Genomic DNA, 26,421 nt, shown 5'->3' with positions numbered 1-26,421 from the left:
GAGCAAGGCCAGGGATCGAACCCGCAACCTCATGGTTCCTAGTCGGATTCGTTAACCACTGAGCCATGACAGGAACCCCAAAAATCCAATTTAAAAATGGGCAGAGGAGTTGAACATTTTCCCAAAGAGGACATGTTAATGGCGATCGAGTACACGCAAAGGTGCTCAACTCACTAATCCGGGAAATGCACACCCAAAGCACAGTGAGATGTCCCCTGTGAGAGTGACTATTAGAAAAAAGACAGACAATAACAAGTGTTGGTGAGAATGCCGAGAAAAGAAACCCCCTGCGCTCCATGGGTGGGAAAGTAAACAGGTGCTGCCACCATGGAAAATAATATAGAGTTTCCTCAAAATATTAAAAGTAGAACTAGAGTATGATCTAGCAATTCCACTCTGGGTTATTTCCCAAGAAAACAAAGTCACTATAGAGATCTCTGTACCCACAGGTTCATTGAGGCATTACTTACAAGAGTCAAGACATGGAACCAACCTAAGTGTCCACTGATGGATGAACTGATAAAGAAAATGTGATACACACACACACACATACACATAATAGATATATGATATATATATATATATATATACACACACTCACACAAAATAATACTATTAGACCATAAAAAAGGGAAATCCTGCCATTTGAGACAGTTATGTATAGACCTTAAGGGCATTATGCGAAATGAAATAACTCAGAGAGAAAAAGACAAATGCTGTATAATTTCACTTATAAGCAGAATTTTAAAAACCCCCACAAAACAGAACCCAGAGATAGAATAAATAGGGGAGGGGGTGAAATGGGTAAAGACGGCCAAAAGGTACAAACTGACAGTTATAAGATAGATGATCAACAAGATAGAGATAGATGATAAACAAGATAGAGATAGAATAAATAGGGGAGGGGGTGAAATGCGTAAAGACGGCCAAAAGGTACAAACTGACAGTTACAAGATAGGTGATAAACAAGTCCTGAGGCTGTAACCTGTAGCCTGGTGACTCTAGCTCACTGTTCTATGGGATCCGTGAACAGTGCTAAGGGAGACAATCACAACAGCTGTCAGCACACACACGAAATTCTGTAACTGTGTGTGGCGACAGATACTAACTGAACTTGCCATGGGGATCATTTTGCATTTTATACATACATCAGGTCATTATGCATTATAAGAAATAATTCCTAAATGTTTTAAATAATGGTTTACAATGTTTGTCGTGGACAATTTTACTAAGTGAAAAAAAGCCCTAAAACGAATACACTGTTATATGTCAATTATATCCCACTAAAAATCAACTTTAAAAACCCACAAAATAATTAATCACCACACTTCTCCGTAAAATACTTAGCTTGGCATGTCTTCAAATCTTAAGCATATTAAGAAAATAAGACAAAACAAAACGGAAAAAAACCAACAATCTATCCAATTCTGCCAGGGAATACATTTCAGCATTTTTGAGTAGAAAGAATGTATAATTTGCAAGTGTACTTTATTCACATGCTGTAAAGTATTTTAAATAGCTTACTCAGAGTTTTTAGCAATGTGTGATAAGTACACTGCCAACATGAAGTTATGAAATGCATCAAACTCCAAAGAATTCCAATGATGCCTTCTCACTGGGCTTCCCAAACCAGGCCGTCAATATAATATGCTGTTGATATTTGATTCAGACACTCAATAACCTTACTCTCACTCACAGGCTTAAAAAAAATCTTATTTCGTAGCTGTGGCCTTTAGTTTAACTGAAATGTATTAAAAATTGGGCTAATGTAGGTGTTTATTTTTTATTAGGTTTCCTACAAGAATAAAAGGGGAAATAGTTGAAATACTAGGTCTGGTATTTTCAAAGAGGTTTCAATCTTTTAGAAGTATAATTTAAACACTATTTAGTATATACCACGACAAAACTTTAGCAACTAGAAATATGCTATGTTTATATATTTTCATGACCTTAAACTTCACCAAAATAAATATATTTTACTTATATATTTTACTGAAATGCAGATGTCTAAAATCACAGCCATTATTGCTATCACTGTACTAACAGGCTCAGTTTGATCTGGTAAAGTTTAAAAGTGTGTTTAAGAAATTAATTTTTCTGTCAGGACGAGAAAAAATTTTAATATAATGAACCATAACGGTACAACAAATAAATAAAAAGGCAAATATGTATGGGGTTATTTTTGTACACCATTAAAATTTCATGATACATTTCCTACAGAGGTACTATCCCTACATTTTGACTTTTGTCACTCTTCTGTCTCCATCTGTTTTATCTTGGGCTAGAGTGGGAGTTCCCGTCATGGCGCAGTGGAAATGAATCCGACTAGGACTCATGAGGTCGTGGGTTCGATCCCTGGCCTCGCTCAGTGGGTTAAGGATCCAGCATTGAGGTGAGCTGCAGTGTAGGTCGAAGATGTGGCTTGGATCTGGTGTAGCTGTGGCTATGGTGTAGGCCGACAGCTGTAGCTCCAACTGGACCCCAAGCCCGGGAACCTCCATAGGCTGCGGGTGAGGCCAAAAAGAAAAAAAAAGTCTACTCACAAACTCAAATATTTTCCCCTGAATGTACAGTCCTCACAACTCTTTTATACCACAAGCCACAAAGATGAAAGTGCATGAGAAAGGAGTAGGTAAGAACAGATGGAGAGAAACGGGGAACAGGGAAACGTCAGAGGCAGAGGTAACCCTGGAGCAGGAAACACACTTCCCCCCCAGGGCCTCAGGCTCTGAAGACAACAGCTAAGAGAGAAACTGTGTAAGAATTATCCTTGAAAAAAAATCCCTTACCTATGATGTACACAGTCTTATGTAAAGATCATCGCTTAGAAGTATGTATCTATGTGATTTCGTGTGGCATAAATAATTTCCAAAAAGATGGTGTGCAGAGTTAAATCACTCAAGTGTAGTTAGTGTTCCTGGAAAAACTTAATAAAAAGATTCCAACTTTGTTGGCTCTTTCTGTTGGCTGTGTCATCTGGAAACATTTTTACTAGTTGCTCCTCCTTAATGTTTAGCTGTTAGCTGTTAATTAATTATCTGACTTGTTCCTAAAGGAGAGTGAGAAAGTCAGTGTTGCCCACTTGCCTGGGGCCGGAATATTTCTCATTCAGGGCTCAGTCACATCACCTCTCAAATCACTCATTGGTTCCTTTTCTCAGAGGATTTATCAATATGTAGGGACAAGTGATAATTTTTATCTGTGTGCAATGGAATGGCTGGCTGGCTATTGAAATTCTTACCCTACCCGCCCCCCCCCCTTTTTTTTTTGGTCTTTTTTGTTGTTGTTGTTGCTATTTCTTGGGCCGCTCCCATGGCATATGGAGGTTCCCAGGCTAGGGGTCCAATCGGAGCTGTAGCCACCGGCCTACGCCAGAGCCACAGCAACGCGGGATCCGAGCCGCGTCTGCAACCTACACCACAGATCACGGCAACGCCGGATCGTTAACCCACTGAGCAAGAGCAGGGACCGAACCTGCAACCTCATGGTTCCTAGTCGGATTCGTTAACCACTGCGCCACGGACGGGAACTCCTTTTTTTTTTTGTCTTTGTTGTTGTTGTTGTTGCTCCTATCCCCTTTTTAAACCAACACTGTAATGACTCCTTTGATCAGAGATTATATTGATACAACTGTCACAAAATCTTAACCTGATAAGATCTGCAGGTCACAGGCTCCTGATTCTTTAAGGTTCCTATGAAACTATCTCTTCCCTGATGGCACTAACTAGATTGACATTTTCTTGGACTGTAGAGCTGGAGGAAGATCATTTATTTACAAAATGAAGTTACAAAATTCTAATCCTGGGATGACAAAAAGAAAACTACTGTATCGTAATACTCTAAGTTTACAGGGCAGCAAAAATGAGTCTCTCTTTCAGGAAAAAAAACTCTGGGCTATAAGGCGCTGTACCTTGGAGGAGCTTTCAATTACGATTTTGGTTTGGGGAGGTTTCAAGCTGGGGAAGGGGGTGCTGGTGGAAGAAGGAATTGGCGGCAGATGCCGGAAATCACTTATTGGGACAAACGTCACTGATGTGCTTCCAGGCTTCAGCTGCGCTGTACCAACCTGCTGTGGATCTATGCAGTAGCCGTTGGCCATTCACCTCCACCTTAGAGCAGGCTTTTAACTTCACCGTGAAGAGAAAAAGTACCAACTGTCACAGCAGGGTCACTTAAAAGTGCTCATGCAAATGGTAAGGGAAATATGAATGGCGAGAGTAAAAAAAAAAAGAAGTAACTTATTTACTTTGGTAGCACAAACCAACCACCATTCTTTATCCCACTCTTCAGACACACATGACTTTTAATTTAGCCTGTTCCAATACATCGAGTGGCCTCTATTCAGCTTACAACTCTTAAATTCTACCCTTGGCCATGTTCATGTCTAATTTCTACTCCTGGCCAAATCCATTCATTTATCTCTCTATATCCTTGACCCAGCAGTTTCCACCTACCCTCTAAATCTGAATTACACAGAGAATCCTGAGTCTTTATATTTACATATAAAGTGACCTTTCAGGCCTTATTCCAATATTCTAATTGCTTATTAGGTGCATCTATCTGGATGACTACCATCCCAAAGCTGAAATCATCGCCCCCAGCTAGTCCGCCCTAATCCTATTCACTCATGTTCAAAATGTCAATTCTGACTGTTCCCGCTCTCTCTCCAAGTTGGATTGATTCCTTCTTTACATTATTTGCATCTGTTCGTTCCTTTCTGTTCCTACAGACACCACACCAATTGAGCATCTTTGTACTTCATCTCGAAATGAGATGACAATACCTTACGACTCTTCCTTCCGACTCTAGTCTATGACCACTAAGCCTTTATATTAGCACCACCATATTTTTTCTCTAACAATTCTGATCATGATCCTTAACTGCAAGATCAAGTCCAAAGTCGTCTCACTTTCTGTAACTTAGCTGCATGGATTTTAGCCTTACCTCCTCTCGCATGTCTGTGTAAATTCCTGGGTGAGCCAATCGGGTCCATTTAACAGCCAATGAACAAACCCTGTGCATTTCCCACGCCGTGTCCTCCATCTGGAAGACACTGCTCCTGACTCTTTATGGTTCTGACCGCGCTTCGTCTTCCCTCATCACCCAAGGACACAGAAGTCCTCTCAAAGAAGGTTAGAGCAGAGGGGACATCATCTCCTCCAGCCCCACAACAGCCTTTCAAGATTCATCTCCTCCCTGAACAACATCAAAACGCTTGGAGAAAACTGCGGCTGCTAAAATACTTTTCTCTCTGGACCCTAGTTCTTCCAACACATTTTTCGTGCTTGTTTCCTGTGTGCCAGGAGTTGTGCTAGCCACATGGGATTAGAGTTTAAGGAGAAAAACCAAGGGTTCCTAGGTTATCACACAAATGATGCCACTTTGATGAGGACAACCCGAGGAGAGGAGCCACGGGGTGCCACTGAGGTCTGAAATACCAGTGGCCGAAGGACAGGGCGAGGCATGAATGAAGTTACTATAGTGTGGGAGGAGGGGAAGGCACGCCTTCAGTTTGGGAAGACGAGGAAGGCGTCCCTGAGAAGGAACTCTGTTAAGAAGGGGCCCGAGAGTAGGAATCCACCCTGCAAACCTGCAGAAGGGAAGCCCAGAGATGGGCACTCCCGCGAAACTCAAGGCAGGTGTGGGTGCTGGAATCCATGGGGAGAGGAAAGGTGCCAGGGGGGAAGCTGGAAAGGCAAGGAGGGATAAAACACGAGGGGTGTGGGAAGGTCATGCTGAAGATTTCTGGCCTTGGCGAGCATGTTCCAACATACTTCAGGTCAGCTTACCCTGGGAGGAATGGGAGAAGCGATTATGAAATGAGAAAGAACCTGAGGAGTTCCCGTCGTGGCGCAGTGGTTAACGAATCCGACTAGGAACCATGAGGTTGTGGGTTCGGTCCCTGCCCTTGCTCAGTGGGTAGACGATCCGGCGTTGCCGTGAGCTGTGGTGCAGGCTGCAGACTTGGCTCGGATCCCACGTTGCTGTGGCTCTGGTGTAGGCTGGTGGCTACGGCTCCGATTCGACCCCTAGCCTGGGAATCTCCATGTGCTGCGAGAGCGGCCCAAGAAATAGCAAAAAGCCAAAAAGCCAAAAAAAAAAGAGAGAAAGAACCTGAGCTTTACGTCAACTTTCCATAAATATTTTCCGGATCCCTGTCACTCCTTCCTATGAGTTTGATTTCATCCAAAGTCGAGTTAAAAAAGAAAAACTTACGAAATTTTTTTTTTTTTTTTTTGCTGTTTAGGGCTGCACCTGTGGCATACAGAGGTTCCCAGGCTGGGGGTCCAATTGGAGCTACAGGTGTGAGCCACGTCTGCGACCTACACTACAGCTCATGGCAATGCCAGATCCTTAACTCACTGAGTGAGGCCAGGGATCGAACCTGCAACCTCACGGTTCCTAGTCAGATTCGCTTCCGCTGCGCAACAAGACCTCCATATGAACTTATAAAAATGACCTTTTTTAGCTAGCCCACTTGGCTTAGACAGGAGTTTAGGTATATGCACAGGTTCCCCGTGCTTTTTAAAAGCTGCTTTACACCACGTCACTAGGTTAGTACCCGTTTTGATAACCAAAGGAAATCAGAAGATGACTTCACTTTTGTGGGGAAAAGAAAAAAAAAGGCAAGAAGTCAAAGTAGCATTTAGAGTTTGTTCAGCTACAAGTAGTTAGGGGGTAGCAGGTAGCACCTCCAGGCTCCTGCCCCAGGAACCGCATTCAGCGTCTCGGCGTCAAGCCGCCATGGCTTTGAACTGTGTCTGGGAGCATCTGTGCTTTACTGAGATTTTTTTTTTTTTTTTCTTGGCATCTGTAAGCAAGACATGTCCTAAGGTAATTGTTCCTCCACTTTATGCTGCTCTGGCTTAGGAAAGGTTTTATAGGAAAGCAGTACTTTCAGAAACCTGAAAGCGGGGGAAACCTATATTTGGATGTCTACGAACCTATAGGCATTTAAGGGAATAAGGGCTTTTTTATAAGCAAGACAGCCCATCCAAGAACAAAGCAGTGAAAAGCTCCATTTCACTGTCGGGTCACGCACTGGTGCTACACCTAAAGTTAAATGCATTCCCTTGCCCTCTCCCATAAGATCCTTAATATGAGAACATACTTTAAGAGGACACCAATGAAATTTTTCTAAAGATTGTTTTCATCATGATGGCCTTTTTTTAGTCGTCTTTTCTATACTAGGTAATGAATTTCAAAATGCTATCACAAGTTTATCTGCTCTAAAATTACACTTATATCTGGGATACAATTTTAAGCAGATGGGGTGACCAGGACAAAGTTGAAGAACTGCTGGGTTTTTGAGCAATTTTTGTGTTCAAGGTTTTGTGTTGAACACCTTAAAATATATTATCTCATTTAATCCTAACAAAGACTCTGAGAGGTGAACTATACTCCGTTTCACAAACAAGGGAGAGGGAGCTTTTACAGAAGCAAGCATTTTCCCAACATCTGTACACCTCAGACCTGCACTGTCCACTGTCTGCAGTCACACGGGGCTGTGGAGCACCTGAAATGTGGCACGTCTATGTGCAGTAAATGCAAACCCAATACTAGATTTTGAACTTTTCGTATGAAAAACCAAGCAAATATCTCAATTTTTCAATACTGATTACAGGTTAAAATGATAATATTTTAGTTAGAATGGGTTAACGCAAATGCATTACTAAAATTAATTTCACCTGCTTCACATTTATAAAAAATCAGCTCTTGGACATTTAAAAATTACACACGTGGCCCACGCTATATTCGTACTGAAGAGCGCTGCCCTAGACCAAAGGCTAGATCACTGAATTTGCCAGTAAATGTCAAGTTCAAAGGCAGCCTCATGTAGAAGAAAGAGCACATGGAGTCATGCAGATCTTGATTTAAATCTCTTCTCCATCAAGGACTAGTTTTGGGCAAAATACCAAACCTCTCTGCACTTCGCTTATGTCACTGGCATTATGGTGATATTAAATAATCCCAAACAACTGTTGTATAGAGTATGCAAAGCAGCTAGCTGGCAGAGGCCAGGGAACAAGTACTGAATACCTGCTGCGGCAACTCATTAATTTAAAAATTCATTCCCCCAAAGAGTGGAAAATCCACTTGTTTGAAAATCATGTTTTATTCGCTTTGAGTGGGAGAAGTTAAAGACCCATCATACTGAATGCCGCCTTAGCATAATGTATACTGTCATACACACCGATTCCCTCTCTCCTTCAGTGTTAAGCTGTTTACAATGTGCTATAGGATGGGAGGCCAGATGATGAAGTTAAGGTGAGATTAAAAAACATCAGGACACAAAGGGCCCAACTGGTACTTATGGGCACAATGGATGATTCCAGTGAAAAGAGTTTACGAAGTCCACTTCAGCTGAGCTTTTCAAGTGCACACATCGGCAACTGAGACTAGTGAGTAAAATGACATCTGGGCAAGGGGAATTTTATTCTTCTTTTTCTTCCTGGGTCATAGTGCAAACAAATAAATCGTTCTAGCACACTAAGTTCAGACTAACTCATTCTTGGTAACCTCTAGTAAACTACAAAATCATGTGGACTATACTATCCAATAACATTCTGTCATATTCTGTCTTGTAAGTTTGTGCCAAGAAGTTTGCCCTGGGCTTGTGACTTTATCAACGCAGGAATTATCTGTGATATGTTTAAATACAAAGGGTGGAGCAGTTGGGGCGTTTACTTTACTATTTGATGTATGTACATGGCCTAAGATTGACATGTGACAATGCGGCAGATTGCCCTGTTCTAAAGGTTTTTTGTTTTTTAAAACAGTATGAGGGGAATTAAAGATGTGAGTCATTTAAATACAGCCTCTTAAATATCATATACTTAATAAATTTAACACCAAAAGGGTTCCTATGTTAACTACAGCAATTAACTTTAAGAAATGAGACTGAAAAAGTAAAAAGCTGTCAGATTCACAGATCTTAGGACATTGTCAGAGGCCATGAAAACATTCACTGTATTCCAGCTTGAAATCTAACATATAAAATAACACACGAAATTTTAGTTTAGCTATTAAAGGGCATATTCAATGAGTTAAAGGAGGAGGGGAGAGGACCTCCCCTTTGATCTCCTATGTGGCATTAAAAATCCGCCTCTTGTAATGAATTTTTGAGCAAAGCTTGCGTGCACCTGACTTGGTATTTGCTCTTTCAAAATGAGTAGACTCAAACTGACTAAAAATGAGATTATGTCTATGATAACACTTATAACTAGCTTTTGCAACTGTCTACAAATTTAGGGTTACTGGTACAATTGGGAAAGAAAAGCAAAATTATGCTGAATCAAAATTATTGGCAATTATTAACTAATAGTAAGAATCAGACAAAACAGTAATGTGTAATTAAATGGTAATTAGAAAAATTTGCTAAAACTCTGAACTGAGATACTATTGCATTTTTTGATGCTAGAAATTATAGGAAAAAATATAAAACAAATAGCAGAAGCCATTAGGCTGTTATATTTCCAAAATGCACACTTGCGAAAAGAGTTTGTAACAGGAAAGAGCTTATCTGCTTTAACTTTAAATTAGCTAATATTTGAGTCACACCTTTGAAGAAACTCATTCTATTTTTAAGAATGCCTCTTTTTTTCCCTTTCTTTTTGTTTCTGAGGGGTAAAGTGGCTAGATTAAAAAAAAAAAAGTTAAGCCACATTCTTTAATGTGATAGTACATTCGCGCTCCTACATACTAATACTCTTTCAATCCCACAGAGCCAGGTCTGCAAATAATTTGATAACCTGTCTCTAAAGTTTCATCTTAAGTGAAGAGTTCATTTTTGTAAAACGCCTTGCCACCATTCAATCTTCTATGAAATGAGAAAGATCTCTTTCCATTGGACTTGACATTTTTACCACATATGTGTAAGCAATTTTTGCTGTCAAATGCTGCAAAGGGAGGTTTTTTGTTGTTCCGTCTGAAAATGTCTCCGCTATACTTGCACAGCTGCCTCCTCCCAGCAGAAACCTACCCGCCCCTCTCCCCCCACTGCAAGTTTTAAACTTTGTTTCCTTTGGGGTTCTGCACAACCGCTACTAATAATATCCAAGAGACAAAGAGCTGTGCTGTGGGTTCACCGGATGCCAAATTTGAGTTGTGAAACAAAGCACTCAAATTTGAGATTCAAGATGACGAGGAGGATGCTACCAGCTAAAAATTTAGGATAAAGCCTAAGACCCCAGAGCCACCTGCCTAGACAGCTCCTCCTGCCCACAGCCACCCCAGAGCACGCGGGAGGGAGTTCTGGCCCCGGGACAGGGGCTGCCGGCCGCACCGCGAACCCCCCGGCCCGCGCCCCCGGCCCTCTCACCGCTTCACTCGGATGATCTGGTCCCGCATGGGCTTGATGTCCTGGAAGCTCTGCTGGTTGACGAGGCTATAGACGAGGATGAAGCCCTGGCCGTTCTTGATGTACAGGTCCCGCATGGACGCGAACTGCTCGGTGCCCGCCGTGTCCAGGATCTCCAGCACCGACGGCGACGAGTCCACCTCGATCTCCTTGCGGTAGAAGTCCTCGATGGTGGGGTCGTATTTCTCGATGAAGGTGCCGGTCACGAACTGCACGGTCAGGGCGGATTTGCCGACCCCGCCCGAGCCCAGCACCACCACTTTGTACTCGCGCATCGTCCCTCCGCGGCCGCCGCCGCCGCCGCTGCCCGCGACATAGACCTACGCCCGCCGCGCTGCGCCCCCCAACCCTGCGCCGGCGGCCGGCCCCGCCGCGTCCCGCGGCTGCCCCCACCTCACGGCCGCCGCGGCCCCCCGGGCGCCGGCGGAGGGAGCAGCAGCCCTGGGCATGGGCCGAGCCGGCGGCAATGCGGCCCCGCGGGCGCCGGCAGGCACTGAGGGCGAGCAGGGAGTGGGAGCCAAGGAGCCGCCGGAGCCGCCCGAAACGCGGGCCTGCAGTGCCGCCCGCCCCGCCCCTCGCGCCTCCACGCCCAGCTCCCCGCCCGCCGCCGCCGCCGCTCCCCTTGGCGCCGGAGCGCGCGCCCGAGCCCCAGCCGCAGCGCTGCTGGGGGCGGGGCCCGGCGGCCCGGGGCGGGACCCGGTGGCGCAGCCCCGCCCTTGCTCCCCCGTCGCCTAGGCGACCGGCCTCGCGCGCTCCCGGGAGGCTCTGCGCCGTGCGGAAGCCTCGGCCCGCGCTTAGATAAACAACCACCTGAGCCACCCAACAACACCCCACCCCGCAAGCCGCGTCGAACCCTGCGGACCCTGCGTACTGAGCACGCGCGGTTCTTCTGCCCGCGACGGGAACCGCTTCGGCCTGAGCACGCCAAGTTCAGAATTTGGCAGAGACGCGATGTTGGCGGGGCCAGAGCAGTCTCTAGGTTTTAACTTGAGGCGGGGAGTGACAAGAAGACACCGGCAAGGTCCAAAAGGAGGCCTTGGCAGGAGGGCCTTGCTAGACACCACCCAGCCTGTGAGCTTTGGTTTTGTCCTGTATAAACATAACGAAAAAAGGCTTTGTTTAAAGGACGAGCATAAAACCGAAGTGAAGCTTTGTTTTAAGCGTCAAGACACAGAGGGAAAAGTGACAGGCCCTCATCCAGCCCACTGCCAGAGGCGGCAAAGGCCAGCGACCGTGCGGAAGCCGGGCCCACGCCCGGTGACGTAGCCGGGAGTCCCGCCCACCTCCCCCCAGCCCCGCCCTTCTTCAGCGTCTGCTAGAAGTCGAGCTCTTCCCACGCCCTGTCAGCTACGGGCGCTTGGAAAACTGGGAGAGCGAAGCCCCAGGCGCAGCCAGAAGGCCTGGGGACAGCTCATAGCAACAGCCAGCCGGGGCACCTAGTAGGAAGCTGGGAGTCATTCCAGCCAACCAGTGCACGTCTCTGGACCCATGGTACCATTCTCGGCCAATAGAGAGCCACTTCATACCACGTGATGCCCATCCATCAGCCAATGGGGGGAAAGCCTAGTTGCAGGCTCAGCCCTCCCACCTCCCACGCACGCTCTTCCAACCAACCGCAGGTGAGCTGGCGGATGGCGGAGACTTGAGCTGAGCCAACCAGAAATCGCGACTCCCTTGCCCCCAAGGGTGGGTGGAATGGAGACCCGGGGTAGGGCTGGTGGGTTTGGGAGGGGTCAGTGATTGAGGGACAGGTCGTTGCACCCTACGCTGGCAAGGGAACAAGATGTGTTGGAGGCGAGAACCATGGGTTTCGCTTTTAACGTCGTCTCGGTGGCATTCTGCCTAAATGACGGACCCGGAAATAGTGCTGAGTGATGTGGGCTGAATCGTGGGTCAATCGAGAAAACAGGGACTCTTGTCTTGAGGGTGAGAAAATTTCCGGTCATTAAAGAGACATACTGCAGCAGTTGCATGGGTCCTCCATGCGTGGCTCCTAAAACATTTTTAACAACTCCCCTTTAAAACTTACTGTTCTCTCTGTGGCATTAGATCATAATTAAACACTCTCTCCCACCTACAACGTTAAATTTAGGAGAAGTTATATTCCTAAACCTTCCTGGATTATGTTTTGTAATAATTGGTTATTGGATTTGCCTTCCTTAAACTATGTCCTTCTCGAACTAGTCTACAGCCATACATCACTCCCATTTCTTGGGAATGATAGATTTCTATAGTTCTAAGGTTTGATCATGGCATATTTCTTCACCCTTCTTCCCCACAAGGTCATCAGGTAGAGAGGATTTTGGTCTGAGTTCAAAAAAACAGATGTTCCTTTCCCATCTTTTCTGTCAATTATCAAACTAGTACAAAGATATACCAGCCATGTATACAAAGTACATATACTAGTACAAAGATATATTTAGCCATGTCCTACCGCCTATGGCTCCATTATCTTAAAATGGATAACTTACTTTTACATTATCCTGCTATAGTATAACACACACATCAAGTTTTTGCCAAAGATAATTGTGGGAAAGTGTCCTGCCAAATTATGTAGTAAAATATAATTCAGCCGTTATTTCTTGATTACCTATCAAAATATGAGTTGCAGTTGATCCACCAGAATTAACAGTGAAAGCAGATTGCAAAAGAACTAAGAATCAGGAAAAAGGAAAGTTTTAACAGAATTGAAACCAAAGACGATCTGATACCTCATCCTAAGCCAGTAATGTGAATAAGTCAGAAATAAGAGCTTGCACGGATACGAAGTGAAGCTTTGTATCTTTCTGGCAGGGATGTTCCAAGAGGATTTTGTAGTTGAATACAGCGTTCCACTAGCTTTTTAGAAGTCTCATATAGTGTGTAAAGCTCATGCTTTTTGTGGTTTCATTAATAATAGCTACACTTCTTTTACAGAAAAGACAGACTGTGTTTTCTAAGATCCAAATCATGTATTGTGGTAATAAGTTCCTAGGTTTCTTGGGGCTTAAATAGAGCCAAGAAGCATCAGACTTTTTTGTATAGGTTACACCTGTGTAGTACCTTGCATTACGGTGGAACTGAAAAACCACTCCCTTTGCAAGGAGTAAAGGTGCAGCGACTTTTTAAAAAAAAGAAATTTGTATTGGGGTTGAGGGTCTAGAATGCACCCTTAAGCAACTGTTTTCATTTCCTAGGTTCTCAGAAGTTGAGAAGCTCTGGCTTGGAGTGCATCTGATAGAAGTTGTCATGAAAAAATAATGAGTGAGTAGGAGTTCCCTTTGGGGCTCAGTGGGTTAAGAACCCAGCTAGTATCCATAAGGATGCACATTTGATCCCTGGCCTCACTCAGTGGGTTAAAGGATCTGGCATTGCTGCAAGCTGCAGTGTAGGTCACAGACATGGCTTGGATCTGGTGTTTCTGTGACTATGGTATATGCTGGCAGCTACAGTTCCTATTCGGCTCCTAGCCTGGGAACCTCCACATATGGCAGGTGTGACCATTTAAAAAAAAAAAAAAAAGTGAGTGAGTGCCCTGGTTTCTCAGCACAAGAGACAGGTTTGGGGGGCGTTTCTTAGGTTGTTTTCCCCGACCTTCCATCAATGCCGACATTCTTGATAAGGAGAGTATAGAGACTGCAGCTCTTGGAGTAGTTGTACCTCATGTATATTTCTCATAATGACAGGCCCCAGTTTTCATTCTCAATGCTGCCATAAAGGTAGATTTTCAATCACTAGGAGGCCAAAGAAACATGTTAAGGAGGAGCATATTTTCTGGTCTCTTCTGTCTTGATACTTAACTGATCTGAGGCTGATTGTGAAATGCCGGTCGAAGAATTAGCTGCTGTACGAAACGGTGTCAGCATGTGTAGAGCATTGTGAAGATTTAGGCGGGAATTGGTGTGTATCTCCTGATCCCTTAATCATGTTCACTGCAACACCAGCATGAACTGTCTATCCTGAGAGTGATTTTAGAAATAAAAACTTATGTCTCCTTTCATTTGTTTGTGGAAAAGACAAAATAAAAATGAGATAAAATGAAATTGAATTTTCCCCAAGAGCTGTAAATCTGTCGGGTAGTGACAACAACGGTGTACACCAACACTTCAGGGTCTCTTTAGCTTCAGAAGTGTATGGCTGGGAGAGAAAGAAAGAAAAACTTCATTTCTCCTCTCGCTTCTGAACCTGAGAGTTATCTCACCTATGCCCATCTACCCTCAGCTGTCACACTTGTGTTACCATGGAAACCCAGCCCCTTCCTTTGCTTCTGTGAATGATGTTGGGAAAGGTGGGATGAAATAGGAAACACACTGTGTTCTGGGACTTTCTGATGCTAGCAAGAGGCAAGCATGCAAGGCATTTAATATAAACAAGTCAGGAGAGGTAATTTGCCACATGACCAGTGCTTCTTGGCTATGAGGCCCTGATTCCTATTGCTTCCTATGAAAGACTACAGATCTCTGATTAGCCATAAAGGAGAAGGACAGGTCAAATACATTTAGCACCTATGCAATGCTGCTGGCAGTTCTAAAGAGAGCAGAAGACATTTTCTTCAGGCTCCTAATACAGCTGAGAAATAGAAGTACATATGAAGAGTAGAAAGGAAGGGGCAAAATAAACATGTTTCTCATTTGAAAATGTCTTCTGTCTCAGCACTTTTGAAAAGAAAAAGAATTAGAATGCAGAAATCGAGTTAGTATGTAAACAAATCAATGAAAGAAGCCTTTTGGTTGAGAAAGGAAATTTTTCAATAGGCATTTTCAAGCAGGGGAAAAAAAAAAAAATCCCTGAAGGAAAGGCTTAATAAGTAAAATATAGGAAGAAAAAAGAAAAGCCCTGAAGAATCTTAAGAGCTTGACGGTTCTGAGGGAAACAGCCTACAGGACCGGGGGATTCCTAGGATTCTGCTGAGAGTGTGTTGATAACCTCATTTTTGCTATCACTTGCTTCCTGGCTTTGTACATTGAAATGAATCTGTGGTCACTGTCTCTGGACTGTGACATCTTGTAGCTGAGGTTGAAAACCAACAAGCTTTGGACGGCCAAAGAGAAGGATGGGAAGAACCTCCATCCTGGCTGACAACACTGGATTGTCAGACCGGTGCTGGAGATGCCCACCTTTGGATCATGGCTAAGTAAACTGCTGGTGTCCTTTGGTTTCTGTTTGCTAGTTGAAGTCTGCTCGGTTTTCTGCATCCTGCAGTCAAATACGTCTCAACCATTGCATAAAGTATCAGAAATTTGAGACAAAATGTGGTGAAAAAAATCGGCAAGCATTTATGAGCACTTTCATTCTGCTAATATCCTGAATGGTATTTCAAATACATTATAATATTTCTTGAGCACTTACTATGTATGTTATTCTAGGCTCTGATGATGCAACAGTAGACAATTAGCCAAAAGAGCTTGCATTCTAGTAAGAGCTGCAGGCATTAAGCAACTGATTACAGATTTAAATTATGTAATACTGTTTATAATTTATGCTCATAATGAACAAAAATATCAGATTATGAAGAAGTATAATAAAATAGAATATAAATCATAAAATATCACAAAATATATAACTAAATAACTGGATAAAATTACAAAAACAAACACTTTTCCGAGTACATGATAGTATTATGTATCACACAGAACAAGCAAACAAACCAAAATCCCCTAAAAACAGAGTTCCCATCGTGGCTCAGCAGAAACATATCTGACTAGTATTCATGAGGATGTGGGTTCAATCCCTGGCCTCACTCAGTGGGTTAAGGATCTGGCGTTCCAGGAGTTCCTGTTGTGGCGTAGTGGAAATGAATCTGACTAAGAACCATGACGTTGCGGGTTCGATCCCTGGCCTTGCTCAGTGGGTTAAGGATCTGGTGTTGCCGTGAGCTGTGGTGTAAGTCACAGACATGGCTCAGATCTGGCATTGCTGTGGCTGTGGTGTAAGCTGGGAGCTACAGCTTCAAATGGACCCCTAGCCTGGGAACCTCCATGTGCCAGGGGTGTGGCCATAAAAAGAGAAAAAAACATTATGTATCTTTTATCCATGAATTCCTAGAGGTCAAGAGAAACAGAAAAACTGGGAGTGGGTTTGGTTAAGTAAGCTGAGGAAATTAATAAGGAGCCATGTTTTGAAGGAAGTGGCCCAGCGACAGACTAGATGGGCAGAAGTGCTCCAGGTTACAGGGACTGAAAGAGCAAAAGAAGAAAGGACAAAGTAGAGTGAAATAAGGGGCATACAGAATCATTTGATTCCTTAATTACTATGGCAACTCATCATGGGGACCACTATCAGGGGACAGATCAGAAGCCAGAAGTCTCAAAGCAAGATTAGAAAAGGATAAAAATAGGGAAAAATAATACAGAGGAAAAAGTAGAAAGAGTACAAAGGTACATTTGAAAGGAAGGCATTATTCAAAATATGAATAATTTATAATGTGGGCGTCATAAAAAATTGTCATAAGAAGTAATTATGGACTTTAGGACATCAAGAAGGAGGTATTCACACGTTCACAAATAGAAGCAGGAGGGAAAATGAGGAGTAGCAAAAAATGAAGATAGGCAGGACAACAATTTTTGTTATTTTTTGTGGTAGCAGTTATTGACATGCATTATGTAAAACTGAATGGAACTTGACTGAAAAGAAAATTTTCAACAGACCAGTAACATATAAAGGTAGTCTTTTTGGCAAATAATGTAATTTAAAATATTTTCTGTAGAATGCCTTTTTGTACCTTGAAAAATCTTTTCAATAAAGAAGCTGTAAGGAATAATAAGTTACAGCTCAGTGCTGCATTTTGGAAATAAAAAATCCCCCATAGATGTGCCAAATGTAATAGTACAGCAATAATACTAAATATCCATAATAAAATATCTGAAGTTTGTCAGACATTATGTGAGGTTTTGGCCAAATATGACTGTAGCAATTTTTATAATGCTGTTTTCTATACAGCTCTAAGAATGTTTTGAAAAAATTAATATTGATAGTCTTCATAATCATAATAGCTAATATTTGTAGTGTTTCGTCATTCCCAAAGCCCTTTCTCCCATATCCAAGAAGCTTTTTGTTTTTAATACAAAATTTAAGAATAGTTAGGAGCAGCTCTACTAGTATGTGGTATGAATATGCTGAACTAGCATTACTGCTCCTCCTCTCTGGATCCCTGAAGCAGCATAGAGGGTGAAACACCCTCAAATGAAGAAGGCTATGAGAAGATCCAGTAATGACTTCTTTGTAAACATTGCTTGGTAAAGGGACCAGCAGCGGGCAGTGGCAGTGTAAGGGCTGGGATAATAAGCAGCCAGCCAGGCTGTGGGAGAATCTGATAGGAAAGGAACTGATAGAAATCTGCTCGTGCTTCTTCCTCACTGTTGCCTCAGGGAAATCAGTGCCTTCCTGCACGTTGTATTGTGACCCTGAGCTCTGGTCCAGGGGAAAATCAGGGCTATACCGAAGCCCTGTGCTGGAGAGGAGCCAAGGAACCCCTTAGGTCCTAATCAACCCAAGGCAGCTGCCAGCCCACTCTCCTTCCCTAACTTCCCCGGGCTGGTGAATTACAGCCTAAGGACCGATCCTCCTGAGGCTGGAGCGAAGGTAAACTCTTGATCTCAGAGGTGACTGGCCATGGCTTTCCTGAGTTTGGGATTCTTTACTGTAGAGCTCATTTTCTGCCACCCCCTGAGCAACGTGTCACGACTCAGGTTGGGTCTAGTAAAGTGATGAACTGTCCGTTTTCACCTGGGGCTGTCCTAGTTTTCGTCCACCGTTCCAGAAAACCCCTCAGTGCTAGTGGGGCAGCCTCGGCCTGTCCACACACACATTTTCAGAGAAACATGAATGTATGGGCCAAATAAGATATTTTCGAGTCTTTTAGTAAAATCAATAGTCTTTAAAAATATCTAAAATCAAAGAGAGAAAATACATTTTCAAAATTAAAAGTCTAAATTATATCATCATGGTGGGGGTACATCAAAGGCATTCTTGTCTTATTAAGGGGGAGATTTTATGTGTGTGTGTGTGTATTCACCAGAAGAATAAAGAAAGAATAATATTAAAAGTTAATTAAAAGTATTAAAAATAATAGGGGGTGAAATATGGCCAGGTCCCACCCAAATCTCACTAATTAAGAATCTAGGGGACAGACAGGTGGACATGTGTTTATTGGGAATATTATATACATTGAACAAAATTCTCTAAATTATTCTGTCATGCCCTTATGAAGAAAATCAATGTGACAATATTAATTCTGTATTTGCTAAAGTAAAATATCATACTTTAAATGGTGATCCTGAAAATTGCTGTTGAGGATTTTGAATCAGTAGATGACCTACCCTAAATCCAGAACCTATTTGGGTTTTTTTTTTTGTTTTATTTTGTTTTGTTTTGTTTTGCTCTTTAGGGCCAGAGGTGCAGCATATGGAAGTTCCCAGGCTAGGGGTTGAATAGGAGCTACAGCTGCCAGCCTATATCATAGCCACAGCAACACAGAATTCTGGCTGTGTCTGCTTACGGCAATGCCAGATCCTTAACCCACTGAGCTAGGCCAGGGATCAAACCTGCATCCTCATGGATCCTAATCAGGTTTGTTACCACCGAGCCACAACGGGAACTCCCCAGAACCTAGTTTAAATTCCACCTCCCCATGTGTCCTTCAAAATAGAATTAATTTCTCTCTATTCTCCAAACCCACCATACTTTTCTTTTGATATGTACTGTAATTTCTTCTGTATCATATTTATTTTATATTCATCTGTCCTCTCAGGTAGTATGTGGACTCATGTATGTTTGGGGAAAGATGGAGCAGCTATAATTTATTCCATAAATTATAGAATTATAATTATTATTGCATTCCATTAATCCATATAATGCTTTGGCTAGTTAATTGTATGCATTCAATAAATGTTGACTGGATTGGATTAAATATGAAATATTAAGTAGTAGTAAAATTATAAACAAGTTCTAAATTATTGAATTATTATTCTATTAAAAGATGTTAGAGTACTTAAAATCAATGGCGTTTTAAAATCTTAAACTTTAAGTCAGCTAAAATCGTAACAGTAGGAATTTTTAAACAATATAATTCTTGAAAAAGCAGTAATGTAGTCTTATTCACAGAACTACAACTGAATCACATCCTTTAAGTAATCAGTAGTTAGTTTCTAACCAACTCCTAGGGCTAAAACACAAATAGACTCCGGATCTGACGAAATAGTGGAATATACAGAAAAGCTCCTATTTTCTATCTCATTGCATGTCAATTCATTCTTAAAAGAAGTCACATCAAATTCTGTTTCAACAAAAAATAGCCAATAAGACAATTCTAATTAGGTCAAGAGATAAACAATTAAAAAACAAATCACCAAGGCAAATAAGTTTTTAAAATGTGAGTCATCCAGGTTAAAAAAAAAAAACTTAGGAAAATTTATAAAAACTTGTCTATGTCCCTTAAAGCGACCTTAGGATCTTTCCTTGTTGCTTAGAAGTCAAGGGCGTCTGAATAGTAGGACAAGATGCCTAAGGAAATATGATTTGAATCCCTTTATTAAAGACCCCCTCTTTCTTTCCAGCCCAAGGTCCAGTGGAGACAGGACAGGAAAGCTTAGAGGTGATGGTGGGGGCAGAATAGAATAGCCAGATGACGGCACACAGGGTGGAGAAGAATGGATGCCAGGCTCCTCATTGTGAGTCCACATTGGGTGCCTTGGTTGAGGCCCTTGGCATAATTCTCATGAATTATACAATCCGATCTTCTTCTGTACAGAAGTTTTCAGAGGCACATTGAGTGTGCTAAAATGGCATTACTACCTACTCAGAACATGATGTTTCCGTGTGCCCATATACCTAGCTTATTTCCAAATGTATTTGGGAAAATAGGCTTCCTTGGAGTTCCCGTTGTGGCTCAGTGGTAATGAAAATGACTAGTATCCATGAGGACATGGGTTCAATCCCTGGCTCGCTCAGTGGGTTAAGGATCCAGCATTTCCGCAAGCTGCAGCGTAGATCTCAGGCCTGGCTCAGATCTGGTGTTGCTATGGCTGTGGTGTAGACTGGCTGCTGTAGCTCAGATCTGACCCCCTAGCCTGGGAACTTCCACATGCAGCAGGTGTGGCCCTAAAAAAAAAAAACAAAACAAAACTCTTTCTTGGTATTAGAGAACTATAGTAAAAATGCAAAAATGCAAATGACCATTTTGTATCCACTTACGGGTTCCTTTGGGAATATTCACTCAAGCAGGTTCCTTATGACTTCTCTGCTCATTGCTCATTGGCACGCCATGTCTAGCTCGGAGGCAAGTCAGATGTTGTTTCTTCCTGGTACTTTAGAATTGGAATCCACAGCTGGGTACTTGAACTAGGAAGTACTGGAAAGCTACACCAAGGTGACCTTTTCTTACTCTCTTTATGAAAAAATCAGCAAAAAATGCCGGTATACAGAAAAAAGGCAAAGAACGCAGCACATTCATGAAATGAGGTAGCGAAAAAGCAGTGGTGGCCCCTTAGTTCCAGAGGTGACGGCTCTCTTAGTTCCTGAGAGATTTCCTGCCTCTGAAGAGATACAGTTGCATTTTCTCCCATTGTCACATTCGATCCCTCTCCCGCTCCAACTTTATACTAAAGTTTTAAGTTTATATCCGTGGGGTTCTATTACTTATAACTCAAAGACGATTTTTTCCATTAGGATGTGTTCCCTTCAGTCTCTGTTAGATTTGCACTGGAGATGAACAGCATTCTGCTGTCAGTTTGTCAGAATAAAGTATGCGTTATGGCCCAAGCACTGTTCAGAACCTAACTGCATATGCTCGTGACAACAGCTTTTGGAACTGCTGCATGTTGGTTAGTTAGAAGGTCCTGCTGTATCCCCTGGAGAAGATAGCAAGTCCTTTCTGCCATATTGTCTCTCATGCATGTCATTATTTGCATTAATAACAAAATGCATCACAGAAGCTCCAGGCAATAGCCAGGTCCTGCACCTTGAGGCCTGGGATGCAGCTTATCTCACAGACCCAGGCAAAGCACCTGCTGCCAGCTCTCCAAAAGTGAGTAGGCCAGGCGGCTTTGAGTATTCCCTTCAGCTCTTCCTGTAGAGAAGGTATTTTGCTTCAATTTACTGTTTGTTTATGTAGGTAATGTTCTTGTGTTCTGGAGAAATTAAAAAGGAATGTGAAATTATCTAGTTCTTCTACAAGACAGCACCTGGATTACCCAGAAGACAGTTGTAGTTTCTCTTGTGAGTACAAGGAATTCCTTATTGTCCAACCTGCAAAGGGCATGTAAGGCTTCTGGATTGCAGCCTGGGTCACATTTGTAAACTTGCCATTATCTCTAAAATAGCTTTATATTTAACTTAAAATTTTTTAAAATTAAAATATAGTTGACTTACAGTGTTGTGCCAATTTCTGCTATAGAGCAAAGTGGCTCAGTTATATATGTGTGTGTGTGTGTATATATATATCTATAGATACATATATATACTTTTTTTTTTTTTGTCTTTTTGCCTTTTCTAGGGCCGCTCCCGCAGCATGTGGAGGTTCCCAGGCTAGGGGTCTAATCGGAGCTGTAGCCGCTGGCCTACGCCAGAGCCACAGCAGCGCGTATCCGAGCCACGTCTGCAACCTACACCACAGCTCACAGCAATGCTGGATCCTTAACCCACTGAGCAAGGCCAGGGATCAAACCTGCATCTCAGCACTCCCGAGACACTGCCGATTCTGATGTGCCACAGCAGGAGCTCCATTTTCTTGACATGGTTTTTGGCACATCAACTTTCTCTTCACCTTTTAGTGGATCAGATTCCATAACCCTAAAGTTCCTTTTAGCTCTTATCAGTCTATAATCAGTGATATGTACATTTAAGAATTTTACTTTTTTGGGAGTTTTTTTTTTTCCGTTTTTTTTGACTCAGCTCAATTCTTAATAAAACATAGAAACTATGGGAGCTCACACTGTGCTGCAACGGGTTAAGAATCTGACTGCAGTGGCTTTGCGGAAGTGTGGGTTCAGTCCCTGGCCCAGTCCATTGTCACCATAACTGCGGTGTAGGTTGCAGCCGAGGCTCAGATTCAATCCCTAACCCAGGAACTTCCATATGCTGCAGGTGCACCCATAAAACTAAAAAAAGAAAAAGAAACTGTGCATTTCCATGAAATAATATTGTAAATATGTTTTATTTAAATATACTCGGTTCGAAGGAAATCTTAATGATGTATTTATGAAGTTGCACTGGCAGTCTGGTGTAGCAGCAACACCTGGACCAGAATCCAGCCACCTGTTTCCTCTGTGACCTTGGGAAAGTTCCTTCACCATCCTGATCTTCAGTCCCTTCAACTATAAAATGGGAATAGGAATAGCTACTTTTTAGTGATATTTTGATGATTAAATGATGTGTAGTATGTTAAAATACCCTTTATGTACCAGATAAATAGATGTACACAATCCATAAATGCCGTCCTTTTTCTGTTAGAATGTTAGGGTCATTATTGAACATCTGTATCATTCATGTGGCCCGCTACTGGACTTTTCTATTCCCAATGCCGGCTTTTACTGTTAGAGGCAGTAATTACATTACATAAAAGCTCATCCTTAATTATATGCATCATCAGAGTCAAACAGACCTGAGCCAAAATACCTCCTCTCACCTTCTCAGTATGCAGCCTTGGAAAGGTTACTTAAACTCAAAGAGTCTCTGGGTTCTATCTGCAAACAATGAATGAGCAATGTATATACATCACATGGCACAAAGCCTAGTTTATAGTCAATAATATGAACTATTGTTACTAAAGCAGAGTGGCGAATAGAAGTCAAGGTCTTCCTTTCAAGTGGGAGACAGGTGTTTCCATAAGAGGAACGTTAAGTAGTGTGTGTAGACCACAGAAGAGTTTACGAGTGAAGAATGACAGTTGAGACAGCAAACCCGTAGACCCTTGGCCGGTGCTGTGTTGTTCCCACTAGGCAGATCACGTTCGTGGTCACTGTTGAGCCATCTGTCAGGGACTGGCCACGATGCTAACTCCTAAGAATCCAGATTTTACAGTAGAGTGGCAGATAGGTTTTACTACACAGGGCTGCAGATGCGAGATCAAAGACTTGGCTCAATGAACTCTGCCAACAGGGTAAAGTTGCTCTTTATCCTTTTATTGATGAGGCAGGATAGTTTGATGAGTGATAAACCAGTTTTGCCTGAGCGCTACTTGCTCCTCATGTAAATGCTATTTTGGAAGAACCCAGTCCTATGATTTGTTGATCAGAACCCTCGTAGGGAGCGTTGATGATGGCATTCAGAAACTGTAACTGGGATACTTCCGAGCACAGACAGCATGGTCGTTCACCTAAGGTGCATCCGAAACGGATTTTTACCCGAATTGTCTCAACTCCAGTATAAAAATGCACGCCTTAGACAAGGGTTGAAAGTATCATTGTTATTAAAATTGCCCAAATTTTCTGGTGCCAGGAAACATTTTCTTCAGGTCTTTTTCAACTAAGTCTAAAGCTCGCTATCCAGTTCTTTTCAGTAGACTTTTGGCCAAGTTCTAGTCCTCGGTTGATGGATTCGGCAGCTCCTTAAGGTCCTTGGCTTCATCCTAACTCTCCCTCTGCCTGAGGTAGAAACTCAGGGAACCACATGGATGTTGAAAGCCTACCCTGCCACCATCCCCTGGGACCTTCCGGCCCCACAGACAGTCGGAGCCTCAACCCCTGTTTTCCACGCTGCCTTTCAATTTCTTCTGTTTCCGTACCCAGTGATTTCCCATTCTGGTTTCCAATTTTGGCTTTGGTATAATTATATTTTATATACTTTATCCAACATATAAGTGTTTGGAATATGGCCAAGGAGCCATCCGCTTCGTTACCAGATTTTTGCTATAAAGAGGATTTGACTTCTGATTTTCAACTCTTCCAAGAATGCCTTGTCTAATGTTGGTCGTGAACAGAATTGGCCTGAGGGAATAGAGTTAGGATCTAAAATCTCAGCGTCCATCCCGAGATGGCAAGTTATTTGGGAAAAGAAAACAAAAGCCTCCTACTCTAAAGTATTTAATGTCTGGAATAAAAGGCACACACCCTCAACTCTGTTGGCAGTGAGACTGCCAATTTGAAATGCTGGGGAGGAACTGGGGTGGTTTGTTTCACCAGGAGTAAGTACGGTCGCTCAGGCGGTATTTGGGGAATGTTCCCGGTGGTCCTGGTGGAGCGTTTGCTTTTGGGTAGAACTGCGGTCCTGGGTCCCCGGGACGTTCCATCCACATCGGTGCAATATTCCTGGAGCGCAGAGTGCAGTCAGGACGGAGTTGTACGCACGCCCTTGCCGTGGCAGCACGGTTCCCAATTTCGTAGGTTCTACAGATTTTAAGCACATTTTTTATTTCGTTACCTTAATTATAGTACTTGCTACCTTCATTGTGTCTTCCAACAAAGCGTCGATCCGTGTAAAAGCCTTCTCTTTCCTTAAACACAAGCTCTCGCATCGGTGCAGGGTTCCCCACTTCTGTGTCCCTGCAGGTTTGGTTGGCTGGTTCTCCCAGGCTCGGTGACAGCGCTGGGCCATTGGAGCAGGGCTGTGCTCTGACAGGGGCAGATGAGGCCTGGAGCAGCAGGATGTGAACAGCCTAACAATACCCTCCTCTTTTTTATCTTTTTGGAGTTTACAAAGTGTCGGATTATGTTGTGAATAAATACGTAGTGGAAGGTTATCTAAGTCAGTGGGCACTGCTTTGCGAACTACATAAGATCACAGGCGTCCTAGAGGAGAGCGGAAGCTTGTCGCGGGATGCTGGAACTTGCGTCTTAAGAGTCGGGCCTTTCTCTCGCCTGCTGCCTTTAAGAGAACTGAGAGAAGGGACATGGTAAACCGAGGTGAGATCTCATACACGTCCACTGCCTGCTTCCCGCAAGTCCTCAGCGCTACCTTGTCAAAAAGGCAAGTTAGGAGTTCCCACCATGGTTCAGTGGAAGCAAATCTGACTAGTAGCCAAGAGGACGCAGGGTTGATCCCTGGCCTCGCTTAGTGGGTTAGGGATCTGGCGTTGCTGTGAGTTGTGGTGTAGGTCACAGGTATGGCTCAGATTTGGCATTGCTGTGGCTGTGGCATAGGCCAGTGACTAAAGCTTCACTCAGCCCCTAGCCCAGGAACCTCCACATGCCATGGGTGTTGCCCTTAAAAAAAAAAGTCAAGTTAGGAAGCAACCTCAGTGTTCATTGACAGGTGAATGGATGCACAAAACGGTAAATCCATCCAATGGAATATTACTCAGCCGTGCAGAGGAATAAATGCTGACGTGGACTGAACAGTGAGTGAACCTTAAAACATTATGCTCAGTGAAACAAGCCAGACACAAAAGAACAAATATTATATGGTCCCACCTATGGGAAATTCCTAGTATAGGCAAATGCATAGACATAAAAAGTAGACTGGAGGTTACAGGGTTTAGGGGAAGGAGGGAATAAAGAGTTATTATTTGATGGGAACAGAGATTCTGTTTAGAATGTAAGATTTGGAGATGGAGGGTGGTGATGGTTATATAATATTGTGAATGTAATTTGTACCCCTGTGTGTACATAAAAATGGTTAACATAGCAAATGTTATGTTACATATATACACACAAAGGTCAAGGGGACCATCACTTCTGCAAAGATGTAGTAGCCATGTTTGTCTCTGTTTGTCTAAGTACAGCTCTACGTACTTCCATAGGCTCTAAGGACATGATATTTAAAGCATAAGCCTCTGCATGGTAGACAGAAAAAGGCTGCCCACTGGGGGCCTTGAGATCCAAGGAATGACACGGTTGTGAGTTCTGTGGGTTTTCTTCTTGCCTCTTGTATCCCAGACTATGTGCAGAAGTCAGCCACCTGGAAACACCAACTGTTGCCATCAAAAAAAAAAAAAATCCCTAAGCCAGCTTGTCATCGAAGATGCTGGCACCAAATTTCATGTGGGGGCAGGGCTGGAGCTCACAATAGGGTGACTGTGTCCCCAAGCCTCAGAAGAGCCCCTGGGTTGTGGTGGCTACAAAACTTGCTGAAAGGTTCTCGGAGACACTATCAACTCCCTTAAACTCCCCCCTCACTGGGACAATACGAAGCCTTGGCTTTAATCTAAA

At 43.1% G+C, this 26,421-nt stretch overlaps 1 protein-coding gene and 1 long non-coding RNA gene across 8 annotated transcripts in view; one reads left to right on the top strand and one right to left on the bottom strand.

Annotated features, from left to right (window-relative positions):
* The window catches only part of RAP2A (RAP2A, member of RAS oncogene family), a 39,565-nt gene extending 28,681 nt beyond the window's left edge, over nucleotides 1-10,884 (bottom strand). Inside the window, exon 1 of the mRNA XM_021065816.2 lies at nucleotides 10,322-10,884. Within this exon, the coding sequence (XP_020921475.1) occupies nucleotides 10,322-10,635 (314 nt within the window). The 5' untranslated portion in view covers nucleotides 10,636-10,884. The remainder of the gene's footprint in view (nucleotides 1-10,321) is intronic.
* A 1,032-nt stretch (nucleotides 10,885-11,916) lies between these two features.
* LOC110255848 (uncharacterized) overlaps nucleotides 11,917-26,421 on the top strand; it is a 131,323-nt gene continuing 116,818 nt past the window's right edge. For 3 of the 7 annotated variants that reach the window (XR_014819780.1, XR_014819776.1, XR_014819779.1), the window contains exons 1-2: nucleotides 11,917-12,046; nucleotides 13,537-13,603. This is a non-coding gene — a long non-coding RNA (uncharacterized LOC110255848). Of the gene's footprint in view, nucleotides 12,047-12,098; nucleotides 12,287-13,536; nucleotides 13,604-26,421 lie in introns of those variants that run through there. The other 4 variants (XR_014819778.1, XR_014819775.1, XR_014819777.1 and 1 more) reach the window with 2 other exon arrangements.

This window comes from Sus scrofa, chromosome 11 (genome assembly GCF_054392235.1).
Source record: "Sus scrofa isolate SSC_HxYL_T2T_F1_AM1 chromosome 11, Sscrofa_HxYL_maternal_Yorkshire_Landrace_v2.0, whole genome shotgun sequence".
NCBI lineage: Eukaryota > Metazoa > Chordata > Mammalia > Artiodactyla > Suidae > Sus > Sus scrofa.
The sequence above is the reverse complement of the archived record's forward strand: the minus strand, read 5'-3'. Positions and strand labels throughout refer to the sequence as shown.